At 33.1% G+C, this 19768-nt stretch overlaps 1 protein-coding gene across 2 annotated transcripts in view; it reads right to left on the minus strand.

The window, feature by feature from the left end:
- The window catches only part of LOC148276193 (putative ATP-dependent RNA helicase DHX35), a 42631-nt gene that overhangs the window by 15681 nt on the left and 7182 nt on the right, over window positions 1-19768 (minus strand). Inside the window, exon 4 of one of the 2 annotated variants that reach the window (XR_015823836.1) lies at window positions 18170-18347. Coding sequence is in view for 1 of the 2 variants with exons in the window: in XM_088234606.1 (XP_088090732.1) it covers window positions 18306-18347 (42 nt within the window). In the remaining variant the exon portion in view is untranslated. Of the gene's footprint in view, window positions 1-17598; window positions 18348-19768 lie in introns of those variants that run through there. The other variant, XM_088234606.1, reaches the window with a different exon arrangement.

The following is a 19768-nucleotide window of genomic DNA, read 5'->3' on the forward strand; positions in this document are numbered from 1 at the left end:
TACTGCGTACTATTTTAACGAATGTTTAAAAAAGTAGCCGAATAGGCCGAACACCGGATAGCAGCCGAATATTCGTGGCATGTGATGATGTTTCACATTTGAATCATTTGAATAAATCCGTAGCATGTGACAGCAAAATAAATTATTATAATTCAATTTCAAATTCAAAAGAATCACTATGTAAAGCGCCCTTGAGGTATTTTATTACGAAAACGGCGCTATATAAGTTATCCATAATAATAATAATAATAAAAACTTTACAAAACTGCATCATTAGGTCAAATCCGCATATTTTCTAGTTCAAAAAATATTTACAAAATATTCTTAAATTAAAGTCCTGCTGAGTTGCATATGCGTACATACAACTCGTCAGCAGGTTCTTATAAATTACATTGATTATTTACACTTAACCTACATTAACAATAATTTAACTTGAAAAACAATTACAGATTACATTTTGAAAAATTAAAAACTATCACTAATACAAAAAACTTTTTTCTAATAACCATAATTTGAGCAAACGTCGATTTTAATATTGTTTGGTAACATATTTAATATTTTAGGTATACTGTATTGCAGTGTCCTTTTGCCATATTTATTGCAGTATCTAGGAACAGCTAGCCCTTCCATACTAGTAAACCTGGTGTTGTAATCATGTACCAACTTGAGTTTATACTCGGAGTGCGACGCATGCTGACAAATTAATTTGTACCAAAGTAGAGTAACGTTTAACGTTTAACGAGCTAACGTTTCTTGCCAGTATACCCACGAAATACAGACATATTTTGGCTATCAGTTAATTAGTAGAAATCCATTTTATTTATAGCCTTATAGAATCCACGTGTATTTATAGCGACCGGTTCGGTTGTTTTGAAATAATTACTATGCCTTGTGGCTAAATTTAATAAACCATGTTTCGTTAAGAATCTCGTGGCCAGTAACGGCTGTGTATTTATTATTCAAAGAATTTTGTGTAAAAATTGTAAAATGAATTTTTAAAAATATATACAAATTTTTAGAGAGAAAAAGATCCATATTTTACAACAACATCCGAAAATCAAAATTTACCTTTGATACAAGCGAAACTGTGAGAGTGAAGTGATGTTTCGGAAGAAACTTAAAACCCACTTGTTCTCTAAATCATTTGAATAAATTCTTAGCACGTGGTGCAAAGTACATTATTTTTCTTAAATTAAAAAGTTAAAATTAAATTTATATCTTTATATAATCACTTTGTAAAGCGCCCTTGAGGTATTATAGTACGAAAATGGCGCTGTATAAGTTGTTCATAAAAATAATAAAAAAAGCGTTTATAGGAGCGGCCTAGGGCAACACAAAATCATTATTCCGCTTTGAAAAATAATTTTAATAAATTACCTTAATTGAAAACAAAACAAACAAACAAACCATCACGCCGTTTCTCCGTGGGGGTAGGCAGAGAGGATAGAACGCCATATCACTTTATCTTGGCATACAGACCTCGCTTCCTCTACATTCATGCATCTTCTAATGCACGCACACCGATTGTTCCTACTTTTGACATGTCCATCTTCAAGTATTTGATGGACTCGATCGTGCATACATTATTTTTATCTTTATTATTTAGTAAAAATGGTGGTGGCGTAGTGAAGCATGTGTCTAACCTGCATGTCGATTTTATATTTTTGCAAATCTACTATGGTGAAGGCGTGTAGTGGTATTTGCATGTTGGCGTAGTGTTGTTGTCCTGACGAAGAGACGGGTTACGTCTCGAAACCGGTAGACAGATAAGTCGGTGAGTGGTTTTATACTAATTTTATTAACATAATAACAATATTCTTATTCAAACTGAACTTTTCAAACTTTCAGGAAATTGTTGACAAACTGCATGAAAACTCTACTCGTCAGGGTTTTTAATATCAATACCAAAACGACTCGGATTATGTGCAACAAATCCTGCCCTGACCCTGATCAGCCTCTGTATGATAATGGACAGAGGATCGAGAAGGTGGACTGCTTTAAATACCTGGGAGTTCACATATCTAGGGTGCTATTCTGAACCACTCTCGCGGCACAAGAAAACAGTTTTTCTCGTGTATTTTGTGAGCAAATACACGAGATAATACGGCCACGAGAGCGTTTGGATTACCAGCCCTGAGGATGGAGCATGCACAAAAAGCTCGCAACGTAATTTTCGGTCTCAGAAGTAATCTATGATTCGGGGAACGATCAGGGAACCCTAAGTTTTTAATCTTGCGTGGTGGGTGCGTGAAACTATTTTTCAATTCAACAATGTTTGAGTATGTCCAGATGCTTGCAGACTGGCTGGATTTCCTCCCTAGAGAGTTTTTCATAATTAAATTTATTTCAACAGGGAGGGAAAACATTTTTGAGAGGGGAATATGGAAGTCTAGGCATTCACAGGGCTTATGACATGTCATTGGCTTATCAATCTTTCCTCTCTGTTGAAATAAATGTAATTATGAATAACTCCCTAGGGAGGAAATCCAGCCAGTCTGCAAGCATTTGGACATACTCAAACATTGTTGAATTGACTACCTGGTAAAAGAAGAAGTATAAAAATTTGAAAATTGTTTTCAGGCGTTGCCTAGTAGGTGATTTGGTTCAGCCGGATGAATCTCACCCACGTGATAAAGGTTTCAGCTCTTTTACTTCACAAAAGTCAACAGATGGAAGAGTTGAGGAAATGTGAATGTTATACAGTGTGTAAAGTGGCCACTTAAACCAGCCAATGACAGGTCATAAGCCCTGTAAATACCTAGACTTCCATGTTCCCATCTAAAAATGTTTTCCCTCTATTTTTTAATATTTTTTATTTATATATACGCCCAATGGGTATTTTTAAGGACATATGTGTACATCGAAAATTATTATAAAAGAAAGTAGAAAGACAAAATGGTATAAAGTAGACTTGGTGGAAGTGGAAGCGGGAGAGGGGTGTTTATAATTGAATTTGATTCAGTGATCGTTTGAAAGAAGACAGCTTGTTATCAAAGAAATCAAGACTGGTATGTTTGTTGGCGGACCTAAGAATTCTGGGCATAGGGGAATGAAAACCATAGTTAGTTCTATGGATATCGGTATGAAAGAGTAAGTTTTGTCTGAGGTTTCTAGTTGGAATATTTAATTTGACGGTATTAAAGAGAAGATATATTTAAGCTAGTTTCTAACTTATTATACGCATATTGGTCTCTGGATAAGCCCAACCTTCAGTCTATCTTTCTTAAAAATCGACGTTGAACTGATTGAATATTTTTGATGTGAACATATTGATGTTAAATTATAATATAATATTGATATTTAAAAATAAATTAGGACTTATTATTTCTGGCTGCGATACGATCCCACTTACTATTTAATGATGCACACTCCTGAACACTTACTCCCACACTAATACACATAAACACACATCTACACTTACTCTCATACAAATACGCATAAACACATCCTTTTGTTGTAACACAATTTAATAATATGTATATTTAGAAACTTTGCTGGTCTGTCTTTAAACTGTATTTTTTTTTAATGTTATTATATCATTGTCGACTGTTTGTTTCTTTAAAATAAATAAATAAATAATAAATAATATGGAGACCGGATAACAGAGGAATACTCTAGGTGTGGGCGAACTAGGGAACCGAAGAGAGTTTTAAGGGTATTGATATTTTTTAAGTCAGTTGAGCTTCTGTTAATAAATCCAAGGAGTTTTTAAGGATTTATTGATAACATGAATTGTAAAAGAAAGTTTAGAGCCAAGTATAATACCCAAATCTCGTATACTATATTCCGAAACAACAAAGTGATCTACCATAATGTGTGGTCACAGCGTTGTTTTACCGGCAGGACATTACAGAATCTAAACTCTCGCATATTGCATTGCACAGCAACCCCAAGATAGACGACTCCCGGGCAGACCAACAAAGAGATGGATGGAAAGAGAACTGGGTACTGACCTCGCGGGAGGCTAATCGCTCTTGAAAAATAGGCCACAGGGCCTACACTATATGGTAAGAAGATTATACAAAGTTGATTATTTATACGATTAATAAAGAAATACATATTTGGGCATTATTTCCAATTGTCCCGAATAAGGAGGTTATCGCTAGATATATAAGAAATCGGCAATTTTAAACAGAATTAATTAGCATAATAATTACATTTATGTAAAACCATGTGCTGTCGTTTGACTTAAGTTGTTCAAACGCTTAGAGAAATATTCGTATGTACGGTTGACCATTCCTATTTGCAAGGCTAATTAATTGATTACTCACAAGCCATACATAGTAGAGAAGGCGTTTCGGTTATTTAAACGAAATAGCAGTAAGAGTTACCGATTCACGAATTAAGCTGTTATAAGAAGCTGTGTCTAAATAACAGTTATTATTTTATTTCCTACCTCTAAGAGCCGGAAAAAGAGTTACAACAAACATCGTATATCCCGCCCTTTTTCATTTTCGGAGCGGCCATAATGTTGCCACACGACTCTGATAATTGGTTTTTAAGAAACAGTTTCGTATCAGGGATTTTGAGTACAATGCAATTAAAATCTATAACCTACTTCCGTTGTCTATTAAAAAATTGGAAATGAGTAAATGTTTTAAAAGGCTATAAAAATGGATAGTGGAAATGGGTAGATGTGACATGGATTGTCTCATTCGCCGAAACCAATATTGAATCAAATGCTCTACAAATGTATAATTGATGTTATGTTTTTGTTATTTTATTGTACATTTTATAATATAAAAAATAATGATAATATTCTCACATGTATAATTTTTTTTTTAAAGTATATTTTGTCTAATGCTCTAATCAGCCTTTTATAGTGCACGTATCTCGACATTTGTGCACCTATCATACATCGTTTTACCACATATTCGCCCGAGAGATTGCATTTCGACAGCATTCAACCTACTTTCATCATTATTTTTCTAATTCAATATTTCGCTCCCATACATTAGGGTCGGCACCAGAACCCCATTGAGAACTGCTAGTTTTGCCTCCTGCGACAAACATTTGCTTGCTAAGGTAGATTTTACCAGAACACATTTTGTAATATATTATATTAATTTGTTTATTTACATGCACGTAGTTTATTACACATTATTTGAGACATAAGTCCCAACTCCATGACACTAAAAGTCCCGTGCTGAGATGGGACGAGCGATTAGTTGACACAGACACATGAGTATTTATTTATTATTTATTTAACATAAAAAAAAAATACAATCGGACTCTCCAAAACGGTGTGTAATGGAGGAATACTGAAAATCTAAACCCAATATTTATAAAGATTTTATAGTTATTAGACGCAATGTGTACTAGCTACACATCACCGGGGAGGGAGGTTTAATAAAGAGCTGAACCCGGCAATGCTTTGCTTTTGCTAGATTTGAGTATATGCTCGTATATAGATTAAAGTAAAGTAATGGCATCACTACATAGCCTCTTCTACAAAATTAAAGATTATATACCGAGAAAGGAAAAAATTATGATGTACGAAGCCTATGTCAAAAGTAAATTGAGTTACATGATCGCCTTCTGGGGAACTGGCAACAAGACAGACATAACAAGAATACAAAGACAACAAAATAAAATTCTTAAACTAACATACAACCTACCCTACCTGACCTCTACGACTGAACTGTACAAAAAAACACACCAGTTTGACATAAACTACTTGACTAAAATTGAGACCTTAAAAATTGTGCACAAAATAACACTGGGAAACATACAAGACGACGACATAATATTAGTCAAAAATGCTGACATACATAAATATAACACCAGACAACAAAAACACTATCATATTGAAAAAGCAAAGACAAACACAGGACAGTCAAAAATACTACATAATGGACTTAAACACTACAACGACCTACCTTACTACTTGAAAACTTTTAATGGAGACAAATTTAAAATCAATCTGAAAAAGCACATGATGACTGAACTAACTAGACTAGACGAGACATAAAATGACTAGACAATATTACATTTCTAATGTAACCCTAACGGGTTTTTTAAAATTGTAAATAAATAAAATAAAAAATAAACATAAATTTTCGTTCATAAATATTGGTTTTTCATTGTAGACAGTCGACGATAACTCTGTTAACTTCCCATTGTGATCGGGGCCCTGGAACGTGTCCAGAATTTCCAGCATCGATTTGGATAAAATTTGTGCCAGAAACGTCAGAAATAAGAACGGTTATCAATAAGCTGGATTCTGACTTGCAAATAATATAATGACACACGTGAACAGGGTGAGCGGTATACCGAAATCAATCTTGGCAAATAAAAGCTTGCCGCGGGAAGCAAAATCAACCCCTAAGCCCGGACGTTCATTCAAACACATAATTTGAACAATATTTAGAGTTTGTCCAAATTTTTGTAGACAAGGAGTGGATTCAACTCCCCGGGAGATGTTTATATTAAGAGATGAAGAACATTTTAAAGAAGGTAATATAGAAGTCTAGGTACGTGAAATAATTCAATTAGATGAATCTCACCCGCATAAATAAAGGTTTCAGCTCTGCAACATCACAAAAATCAACAGATGAAAGAATTGAAGGAATATTCGTGAACTGTGTAAGGCTGAGATTTGCATTATCGACAGAATCAAGAGAGGGGTGCTGCATTGGTTTGGACATGCAGAGCGAATGGACAGCGAAAGAACGGCTAAAAGGATCTACGATGCGAATGTTGATGGATGTAGAAAACGAGGGAGGCCGAGAAAGACATGGCACGATCGAGTCCGTCAAATACTTGAAGATGGGCATGTCAAAAGTAGGAAGAATCGGCGTGCGTGCATGAGAAGATGTATGAATGTAGAGGAAGCGGGGTCTGTATGGAAAGATAGTGTTGTGGCGTTCTATCCTTTCTGCCTACCTTTACGGGGAAACGGCGTGATGGTTTGTTTGTTTGTTTTGAATAATTTTATAAGCGCCGTTTTTTGTGAAATTCCCATCAAGGGCGCTGTACAATAAATATATATCCCAGCACGTCTTGCAGCTACAGAGCGCATAGCCGGTTGGGATTCTAGTTATGTAGAAGAGGTATGAATGTAGTGGAAGCGATGTCTGTATGCAAATATAGAGTGATATGGCGTTCTATCCTCTCTGCCTACACCTACGGGGTAATGACGTGATGGTTTGTTTGCTTGCTAAAAAAATTCAAATAATTCCTTCAGCACACACATAGTAAAAATAAAAATTATACAGGAATTTATTCAGGTCTGAAAGGGTCAACAGTGGAGTTCTGGCGTCGACTCTTATTGCTATATAATATAGTCTGTTAAAAGTAAAGAAATCATACGATTTCGCCATTTTGAAACGCTGTTAATTTAAAATTGCGTCATTAAAAATAAAGTAGATAAAACTTAGATAAAAACAATCATTGTCTAATGTATTTCTGATAAAACACACTTGAAAGTTTTACATAACTAAAATATAATTACTTTTCGACCGGCAGATTACGCCTTTTTAAAACCTAGACGAAACTTGGTTACGCAAATTGGTACTCCTACGGAGACGAAGTAAAATTTGTTCCAAATACATAATTTGAGTTATATTTGACTTATAATAAGCGCGATTTTGAAAAAAAACGAGTTTTAAAATGGCAATAGTATGGTTACCTAACTTTTAATCAGACTGGCTTGTATATAGTTGGATAATTTATATAGCGCCATTTTTGTGAAAATCACCTTAAGGGCGCTGTACAATAAATAAATATCCCAGTACGTCTTGCAGCTACAGAGCGCATGGACGGTTTGGATTCTAGTTCCTCGTTTTCAATTAAGATCAATAAAAAAATATAACAGATAGGAGATAGATTACAGGACGTCTTGCAGCTACAGAGCGCATAGACAGTTAGAAATTTAGCCCCCATTTACACATTTAAAAAATTGACAAATAAATTTAGTTTAATGATATAAAAAAAAAAATATGAATAATAAAAAGGAGAGATACAAGACAAGATTACAACACGTCTTGCAGCTACTAAGCGCATAGACGATTGGAATTCTAGACCCCATTTACAAAATTTAGGTATTTTAAAGTTGGTATATGAAAGCTAGATAACCAATCATCGTGCAGCTACAGAGCGCATGGACGAGTGAAATTCTAGCAAAGTCAAAATGATATCAATAAATTTACAAAAAAATATAGAGCATAGTAGTAAGTTTGTCAAGTGTTCATGCCAAGAAGTAAGCAATAAAAAACTAAATAAATAAAGCACTGTATCAACTTCATGGTTAACAAAGATGTCCGAAGAGAAGCTTTTGTAGACAGTAGGTAGATACCGTCACCATGTGGCCCACTGGCTGCTGGATAATTTCTGGAAACGCACGTGTGTAGACTGTATGGAGTTGGGTGGAATGCCTTGTATGGAATTGGAAAAGCAAGGATGAAAGTCATTTAAGCGTGTGCTTAAAATATTGTAAGATGGATGTATGGACACAGGCAACATTAAATACCGGTCCACAATATACCAACCTAACAAGTCACCAACTGCTGCGAAACGGAAACCAAATTCAGACTCTCTCCGTTTGGAGCTGGTAGAGCTATCGGCATATAACCTTTCCAACGCTCATAGGGTGATCACGGCGTAAGAATATAAATATATTTGAATTTATTTTTAACACTATTTACCTATTTTTTTTTATTTGAACATAGGCACCAGGATAATAAAGCGACAATGTAATAGATGTCTGAGAGATGCGTAGACGATAGAAGTATAGATTCAGGCTTTATGGGGGAGTCAGAAACATCGTTGTCCGATGTATAAGGACGTAAGTTGATTTATAGTTTTACTGGCAATGACTTAGGATTTAGGTATTAGTGATAAGACGTTATTTAATAACCATTAAATTGTAAATTATTAACAACAGACAATTCACGTACATATTTTTACATGTACAATCTATACAGGGTATTCATTAAACCCTTTCACATCCGAAACCTCGATGATCAGTATGAGCAAGAAGACATATTAGCACGTAAAAATATTATTTTATAACGAATATATTTTTATTTTTTTTTTATATTAAAAAAGCAAATAGTTGCTTACTTCTGCGGGGACAACCGATGAGAGGGAGGAGGGAATCTACTACTGCGCCGCGCTGTTTTTTTTAAATATTTTGTTTTCAAAAATTTTCTTTGTTCTAAATATTTTTTAAATATGCTAATATGTCTTCTTGCCCATTCTGATCATCGTGGAAACGGCGTGAAACACATCACTCTATCAAAAGCGGACAGAACCGAAGGACATGTATGACAAGATGTATGAATGAGGAAGAAGCTAGGAATGCATGCCAGGATAGACGTGTGTGGCGGTCCATTTTCTCTGCCTACCCCTACGGAAAATGGCGTGACGGTAGTAGTAGTAGTTAAGTGTTAGTGCTGGAAAGGTTAAGTGGCGGGCACTTTGCTAGACGTGTGACGCAACGTAACGACTATCGACACTCGAAATAAACGTAAATTCAATTCCCGTTTATTGACACGGCTAGATTCAATAAGTATTATAAATTTTATATTTGAAGCACAAACTTTGTGGTTATATAATAACTGTCTAATCATTGGTTGATTCGTATAAACCAGTCACGTCATTCAAAGTAGATTTGGTGTTTATTTTGTAAAACTCCATATTTAAACTTATTATTATATTAGAAATCAAACACGGATTTGAGTCTACTGAACACTTTATTTTATTTTTACAAATATAAAAAATAAAATATAAAATATACAAACTAAAATTTCGTGACAATTGTTTCGCCTTGTTAGAGCATTTTCAAACCAATGTGAAGATTAGGTGGATTGAATAATTCAAGGTACTTGAGTAGAAAATAAAATAATCTTATGAACTGTATCGAGGAATTTTCTACAACAATTATCTAACAATATTTTGAGTTTGTCCAATTTTTTGTAGACAAGGACTGGATTCACCTCCCTGGGGAGCTGTTTATATAAACATATTACAACAGAGATGAAGATCATTCGAGAGAAGGTAATATAGAAGTCTAGGCATCAAAATCAACTTCAACAAAATCAACATCAACTCAAAATATAGTTGCCACCTGGTCCATGAAGAAGTATAGAAATTGAAAAATCAACATTTTCGGGCGTTGCCTAGTATGTAGGTGAAATAATTCAATTAGATGAATCTCACCCACATGATAAAGGGTTCAGCTCTTTTATATATATATATATATGGATAATTTTTATAGCGCCGTTTTTGTGAAAATCACCTCAAAGGCGCTGTACAATAAATAAATATCCCACCACGTCTTGCAGCTACAGAGCGCATGGACGTTTGGGATTCTTGTTCCTTTTCTCCAATTATGATATACAGGAGCTAGATTACAGCACGTCTTGCAGCTACAGAGCGCATAGACAATAAGAAATCTAGCCCCTATTTACATTTTTTATTTTACAATAAAGTTTAGAGATTTCGTGATATTTAAAAAAAATTAATAAAAAAAAATATATAAAAATAGAAGTTAGATAACAACAAGTCTTGCAGCTACTGAGCACATGGACGGTTAGAATGCTAGACCTCACTTACTAAATTTGGATATTTAATAGTTGATAACATTTACCTATTGAAGCTAGATTACTAATCGTCTTGCAGCTACAAAGAGCATGGACGAGTGAAATTCTAGCAACTTAAAACTATCAATAAATTTACAAAAACAAACATTGAGCATAATAGTAAATTTGCAAAGTGTTCGTGCTAAAAAGTAAACAATAAAAAACTAAACTTTTACTTCACAAAAGTCAACAGATGGAAGAGTTGAGAAAATGTGGATGTTCAAACATAGGCAAAATGGTGAATGTTACACAGCGAGTAAAGTGGCCACTTAAACCAGCCAATGACAGGTCATAAGCCCTGTAAATGCCTAGACTTCTATATTACCTTCTCTTAAATTTCCTTCATCTCTGTTGTAATATGTAAACAATTATCTAAAGTTATAAAACTATAAAGCTTCATTAATTATCTCACAATACATACTTGTATGTCAAAAAATACTTACTTTATTATATTTTTTTCCGAAATTCAAATATAAATACCAAAATTCCCCATTACCTATTAAACACTTAGCCTCACCCTTAACCATTGGTTTTTCCCTCAATTATGATTAATCTACATGCTATAGTTCGTAAGATTATTTTTATTTTCTACTTAAGTACCTTGAAATATATAACTATATAAGGACATTCAATCCATCTAATCTTCACATTTGTTTTAAAATGCCCTAATAAGGCGAAACAATTGTCACGAAATTGTTGTTTTTATATTTGTAAAAATAAAATAAAGTGTTCAGTAGACTCAAACCAGTGTTTGATTTCTAATATTATAAGTTTAATTTTTATAATTATTTTTTTCGTGCATTTTCAGGAAACTTTGCGGTACAATTAAATGCTCCAATTTTTACCGCACGCGAGAAAAATAATTATTGTATCCAATTTCCCGTAGAGCTGAAGTTCCTCATTAATAATAATACGTATATCATTATATTTCGTATTTATTTATATATTTTTTTAAAATTGCGTTCTTATGATTTACCGAAATATTTAATTTTGGGGGCCATTTTCAACGAGTTGTAAATAACTCACTAGAAAATGGAATCAAGTTGGGGTAAAGTGGGATTCGAACCGCGGAACTTTGGTCCGTGAGTCCGAGACACTAGCCACAGGACCACAACCCGATAATTAATTATACGTGTGACGTTATAATAATTCTTATATACGTGTGATGTCACTGAACTTATCCTAAACTTGAGTTACCTGAAGAAATAAAGGAGATAGAAAAGTTATAAATATTTCAAATTAATTTTAAAAAATATGTTATTGAGAAATTTTGATTTTTAAAAAAAATTAATGTTACTAAAAGTTTATATTAGTTCTTAAGATGTTATGCACTCACTTAATACAGCATATATAAATAAACGACTCAACCGATTTACGTGCAGTTTTCAGCGAAACGTAGATCTTTGCGCTGCGCGTGTTCGTAGATATTAAAATCTTCAATCTAATACGTAAAAAGAAGTTAGGAGCATGAATGTTTTATTCGTCGACCTACCAGGGTTGCATTCGACGAGAATTCATACACATAAAAAAATGGTAATATGTTATTTTATGTGTATTTTTTTGTTGTTTTTGAATGTTTACAAACAGCGTTCGCTTTTAATGAATCCTAATCAGATTCTTTCCTTACATTCCATAGTTTCTTCACACTTATTTCATTTAACTGGATTTTTGGTAATACATAATAAAATAATATTAACTGACATTCAATACATTTTTGAAAATCGCATTCATGAATAAAGTGCACCCCTGTTGATGAGAAGAGCTGAGTTTGGCATTTGCAAAAAGAATTCTATATTTGAAAATGAATCATTTTATGTTTTGGAATTCAACCGTAAACAAGTACCTACTTACATTCAATATTTGAATATTAATAATTTTTATATTTAGAATTCAATCATAAACAAGTTCCCAGTTATTAATGAAAAGTAATTTTCCTAGCTAATAGCAGGCAAGCCAACGTTCGGGCAGGACAACGTCTGTCGGGTGCGCTAGTTTATTTATATATTTTATGTTACTTTGTTTAATTTATTTTTTATCTTGTTTTGATTACAGTTATGAGCACACACTATTTATATATGTGTCTATTATTTTTTTTTTCTTATATTTAAAATATATTTAAGTAAATTACTATTCTTTAATTTTAATTGTATTATTTTACTCTATTTTCTTACTTAAAAAAAAAATTAAAAAATCTTTAAACTATTTTTATGTTTATTATTTTATACGTATATAGTATTATATTTGTACTCTTCTTATTTGATTATTAATTAAAACTAATGTCTGAGCACCCGATGACAAACTATTATTGAATAGTTTATCGGGACAAAATATATCTTAATACTTTGTTTTATTTATAATGTATTAATATTGTAATAATATGTATATTTTATTGAATAAAGACTCTATAAAAAATAAAAAATAAAAAAATTACATATATAAGTGAAATAAAACTTTGTACATATTTGTATTATTATAATTAAAATGCAGTTCCACCAAGAAATGTCAGTAGAAAAACTCAATCCTTTATATGAGCATATAACGACAGAGATGCAGACCATTTAAGAAAAGGTCCAGGCATTTACAAGACTTGTCGTTGGCAGGATTTAGTGGCCACTTTACAGACAGTGTAATATTCACCATTCTGCTTTTATTTAAACATCTGTGTTGAACAATTCCTTTAATTCTTCCATCTGATGATGTTTGTGAAGTTAAAGAGCTGAAACCTTTGTTGAAGGTTCAAATATAGGCAGAATTGTGAATGTTCCACAAAGTGGCCACTTAAACCAGCCAACGACAGGTCATAAGCCCTGAAGATGCCCAGACTTCTATATTCCCTACTCTAAAATGTTCTCTGGAAATAGAGGAAGACCGAGAAAGACATGGCACGACCGAATCCAACAAATACTTGAAGATGGACATGTCAAAATCAGCTCTTTAACTTCACTAAAATCAAAAGATGGAAGAATTGAAAAAATATGAATGTTCAAACATAACCAGAATGGTGAATGTTACAAGTGTGTAAATTGGCCTTTTAAATAATACAATTATGTATGCTATTTTTTTTGTTAAAATAAATCAATTTAAAAAAAAACGGCAATGTTTTGAGTATGTCCAAATGCTTGCAAATTGACTGAATGAATGATTTTCTCCCTAGGGAGTTGTTAATATTTAAATTTGTTGCAACAGAGAGGGAAAACATTTTTGAGAGGAAAATATGGGAGGCACTTACAGGGCTTATGACCTGTCATTGGCTGGTTTAAGTGGCCGCTTTACAAGTCAACAGATGGAAGAGTTGAGGACATGTGGATGTTCAAACATAGGCAGAATGGTGAATGTTACAGTGTGTAAAGTGGCCACTTAAACCAGCCAATGGCAGGTCATGAGCCCTGTAAATGCCTAGACTCCCATATTCCCTTCTAAAAAATGGTTTCCCTTTCCGTTGCAACAAATTGAGACTTTTAATTTATTGAAATAAGTTTCGGTTCCGGCTGACAATCTTCTTTCGATCGGTTACTAAAAATAACTTGTTTATCTCTTTTACGATAATGCATTTGTGGCGTTATAATAATCTGTATGACGTGTTCGATAACGAATATTATTAAAACATTACCGTGTATGTTAGTGTATACAGGATGACTGGAACTGAACCCGCCATAGCTAATTCGCACATAGAGGAGGTTATTTGCTAATTATTAGATCTTACTTTCCCTACAGTCCTAAGAATATAGCTTGATTAGAATGACAGCTGTCAAACTAATTTCATTAGTGATGGGAAATTACTGATCACTGATCAAATTGATTTTATCAGTTATTTCATGCAATCATGAAACTTGATATGAAAAACGCAAAAACAATGCTATTATAGTGTGTTTAACACAATTATTCACCAAAAAATGAGACATTTATACTTTTTCCATGAACAACATTAAATGAATTATTTTTTTATTCGATCAATTTGTCCCATCTCTAACGTTTTTGCAAAATGATGTAACCTTGTAAGAACGTCGTTAATAATTAGGTTTATTTTAGTTTTAAAGCTGATTTTATATATCAATGTTGATTTATGTTTTAAGAATTGTAATAAAAAAAATAATGAACACGCCAGATACAAACGATTTTTCGTGTGTCAATACGAAAAAAAAATGTGTCCCACCGAAAAGTCTTTAGACTTAGTGGGTAACAAATTCTTATATGTATTTTTTAATTATAAAATAAACGCTGCTCTGCAGCACTGTAACTGAAATAACTCCTTTGACGTTACTACAAAGTTATGTCGTCACTTTTTCCTGCAACTGTCATTCTAATCATGTTACATTCAAAGGACTATAGCTAAAGTCTTATAGTTTGGGAGATATGTCAATTTTTACACTAAATAAAAAAAATACAAAATTTGACCTTCAAGCATTCTTACTCAATTTTTTAAAATTATCTTAGTATTTATTTTTTCAATATTTGTTGAAAGTCATAAACACTAGTGATTAAATTACGTCGGAAATTCCCTCAAACCGGGGTTAAAATTAGGTATTACGCTTTGAAAAAAAAACATTATGATAAAATTCAACCTGAAATAATTTAAAAAAAAACTACGTGTTTCAATTATTTATTATACTCTTAAGTTATAGTCCTAAAAATAAATCTTGATTAAAATGACAGCTGTCAAACTAATTTCATTAGTGATGTGAAATTACTGATCACTGATCATCTACCGATCAAATCGATTTTATCAGTTTTTTCGTGCAGACATGAAACTCTGTTTTCGAAAATTGATATTAAACACAAAAACAAGCCAATTAAAGTGTGTTTCAGACAATTATTTACTAAAAAATAAGACATAAAATACCTTTTTTTATAACCAACAAAAAATTAATTATTTTTTAATCGATCGATTTACATTGATCAATTTGTCGCATCTCTATTTTTTTGCAAAATGACGTAACCTTGTAAAAACGTCGTTAATAATTAGGTTTATTATAGTTTTTAGGGTGATTTTATAATTATATTGATTTATATGTCAAGCATTGTATTAAAAAAATATATCAACTTGCCAGATACGAATGATTTTTCGTGTGTGAATATAAATCACTCCTAAGACGTCACTACAAAGTAATGTCGTCACTTTTGCTGACAACTGTCATTATTCTAATCAAGCTATATTTTAAGGACTATAGTTCTCTAGTTCGTCACCTTTTTTAAAAAGCGTTTTTAAACCTAGTTTGAGGGAAGTTTTGATGTATTTTAATCACGAATGTTTACGACTACCAACAAATAATAAAAAAATACTAAAATATTTTTAAAAAATTGAGTTCTGAATGATTGAACGTCAAATTTTGGAAAAATATCAATAATGTTTAAAAATTGATAAATCTCTCAAACCATTAAACTTTAGTTAAAGAAAGTAAGGTCCAATAATTAGCAAATGACCTCCTCTACATGCGAATTTGCTATGGCGGGTTCAGTTCCAGTCACCCTGTATAAAATACTTTATTGACATCGACCCTCCACAAAACTTTAGTTTAAAAAAAAGAAATCTGTCATTGGCATGGCATTATAGATCCAAGCCACGGAATTATAAGCAGAAGCCCTTTCAATCTACTCGTACAAACAAGGCAGGCATACAAAGTAATAGTATTGCAATCCTCCCCGCTGCAACTAATCCAATTATGTAGTCAATCCGATTATTTTTTATATAAATAATAGATATTAATAAAAATATATCGCAACAGAGAGTGAAAACATTTTCCATCGAACAAAACATTATAGTACAGTACTCGGCATAAAATATCGTACGTCGGCACTTTGAAAGAGACTGCCGGCCATTTCGGCTAACTCGACATTGTAGAGCGTCGTCTCTGTCGCGCGATTACGGTACTAGTCAGAGCAGGGCCTCGATTTTGATGGGAAAATAAAGACGTCATACCTTCATCTTGACGGTATAGTTGAAGATAAATTCTCTCTAGCGATTACGAAGATACACTACCGACCAAAAACCTTCAATTTTTGGGTAGGTACGTCGATATGAAACAAGGGGAAGCGTACGTCACGGTACACATATCTACGCACTGAAATGACATAGCTTCAGTATGACGTCATACTTGAAGATGAAAGTCTCCCGAACGACTACAAAGATACACTACCGACCCCCACCTTCAAGTTTTGGGTAGGTACGATATGAAGCGTACGTCACAGTACACATATCTACGCACTGAAATCACATAGCTTCAGTATGACGTCATAGTTGAAGATAAAAGTCTCTCGAACGACTACTAAGATGCACTACCGACCCCCCCCCCCCCCACCATCAAGTTTTGATGTAAGTACATCGGTTTATACTGACGGGTCTAGAACCCCTCGATACGTTTATCTTCGCATCAAAATTGGCAAAAATTTTGTTCCACCGAGCGATTTTTCCTTTAATTACGATTTACTCAAATTTGGTTGTAAACAAGGTAGGCACTTTTTTTCTTAAAAGCGTATTCAAAATATAAGGCAGAAATAAGTCAATTTTAAAGTCTAAATTAATTCTGATATAACTGTCAGTTTCCGAAACGAGTGGCTAGATGCAAAAAATAATGTCGCTAGATTCTGCCTAATTAACATATAAGAGTATCTAGGCGTAATAAAGTTGCCACAGATAAATATACACGATCGTTAAGCATATCGTCTTGGCAAGTGTCAAAAATCAAAAATCATGTTCAAGCGAGCATTTGTTGCTTGAATTGGGATTTATTGGAGTTTATAACCGCTTTGAAGTGGGCATTTTCTATCGCAGAAGTCTATTTAAAATATAAGTGAGAACTATTTTATATGTTAATGAAGTGAGGAACGCGGAATAATTTTTGCGGTCATTCATTGGTTCGTTTCGATCATATGATGTCGAGATGACAAGTAGGTAGAATATACCGAGGTAGATAGAGGTAGATACAGATAGAGCAGAAGTTAAGTGTACCGTCACGATATATACAGATCAAGATAGCGTCCGTAATTGAGGCCCAGGGCCTCGATTGCTTTTTCAATGTTTTTTTTTTTTTACAAAAGAGGAAGACTTTGGGTCTTTAAACTGTTTTTTTTTAGTCAGTGGAACGGTAAACACTCGCGTTACAAAGCACAAGGTCGGAATACATCATATTTATTACGATAACAACGGAAATTCTTAATAAATTATTCAAACAGATTTTCATAACAAATGGATGAATTCTGGATATTAAAATTCTTTTGACGATAAATACGCTATTATTATTTAAAAATACCGAGATCAATTATTTAAATTAATAGTATTCGTAAAGAACCGAATGTGTTTTTTTTATTTTTAATAAAAATAAATTCACTAAACATGGGCAGAATGGTGAATGTAACGCAGTAAGTCCAGTGGCCACATATACCAGCCAATGACAGGTTATAAGCCCTGTAAATGCCTAGACTTCCATGTTCCATTCTCAAAAATGTTTTCCCTCTCTGTTGCAACAAATTTAGATTTAAATAACTCCCTAGGGAGGAAATTCAGCCTGTCTGCAAACATTTTGACGTACAAAAAAAAAATATATATATTTACGTTATCAAATCAGTAATTAAACCTTAAGCGCACTTACTTCATTTTACCACACAGTCAAATAATTATTTTTAAATACACTTCGTTTCACTTTAAAAAAACTCACTTGACCTTTCCACTTTTAAAACTATTTTTATGCACAATTATTTTTGAGAACATTTAGCACTATTTTAAAACTAAGCGACACGGCGGAAGACGGTTCGGTCAGACTGCCGCATCTGAAAAGAATAGAGATATTCTTATAGTAAATAAATAAAAATAATTATTCAGATAACTAACATAACATATTAACTAAAACACCGTACGATATATAAATATCTGTCAAAAATAACTAGAATACAAAAATCTATAAGAATATTCTTAAAATAACAGTCTTAATTACCATCCACATGTATTTTGGTAAAAAAAGATGCATAAAAAGAAGAGAGATTGTTGTGAGAGCAATAAAAACGTGCTTATGCACAACTAGCAAACTTATGTTTTCGTTCAAAGTCTACACAAAGTATTTTAATTTCATTTTAAAAAAACATTAAGAAACAAACAAAAACCAATTACCATAATTGGTTCGTAGTCCACAAGTATTTTGATAAAAAACAAAATACTGTTTTTTTTACAAATAATTATTGACCCTTTCGGCACTTAGCGGTGTATTGTGCACTGCATTTGTAACATCAACCGCAGCATTATGTAAAGGTAAGACGATAAATCGCACGCTTCAGGTGCCAAAAATAATGCAGCGTTATCTTATTTTTTGAATTACATAAATACAACTTTCTTTTGATTTTGTCCAAATTGTTGTTGACAAGGACTGGATTCAACCCCCTCCCCTAGAGAGCTGTTAATATTAACATATTACAACAGACATGAAGAACGTTTGAAGGAAAGGAATATAGAAGTATAGGCATCCACAGGGCTTGTGACCTGTCATTGGGTGGTTTAAGTGGCCACTTTACCCACTGCGTAACATTCACCATTCTGCCTATATTTGAAAATCTATATTCCTTCGACTCGTCCATCTGTTGAAAAATAACAAAAACATAACAAAAACTATACATTTGTCGAGCAGGTGATTCAATATCGGTTTAGGCGAATGAGACAATCCATTTTACTTCTACCCAGCTCCACAATCAATTTTTTTATAGCCTTTTTGAACATTTTATCATTACTAATTGTTTTAATGGACGGTGGAAGCAGATTATATATTTTAATAGCATAAAACTCAAAATCTCTTTGTCCGAAAGTGGTATTAGTATGTATTTGTTTAGGTTGTCTTAGTGTTGAGGATCTAGTGATTATATTATTAGTATGTGATGCATTGTAGGGGTTGTGTCTTACGTTTGAGTAAGAAGAGTTTGCGAATCTGTAAGCGAGTATTGTTTCAGCGTATAATTGCTTTGGTGGGGCCTCTTTACACACCGTGTAACAATCACCATTCTGCCCATGTTCTAACATCCAAATTTCATCAACTCTTCCATCTATTGACTTTTGCGAAGTAAAAGAGCTGAAACCTTTATCGTGTGGTTGAGATTCATCCGGCTGAACCAATTCACCGACTAGGCAACGCCTGAAAACAATTTTCCAATTTGTATACTTCTTCTTATACCAGTTAGTTAATTCAACAATGTTTTGAGTATGTCCA

This window comes from Micrasema longulum, unplaced genomic scaffold (genome assembly GCF_059751315.1).
Source record: "Micrasema longulum isolate JH-2025_06_02 unplaced genomic scaffold, ASM5975131v1 h1tg001261l, whole genome shotgun sequence".
NCBI lineage: Eukaryota > Metazoa > Arthropoda > Insecta > Trichoptera > Brachycentridae > Micrasema > Micrasema longulum.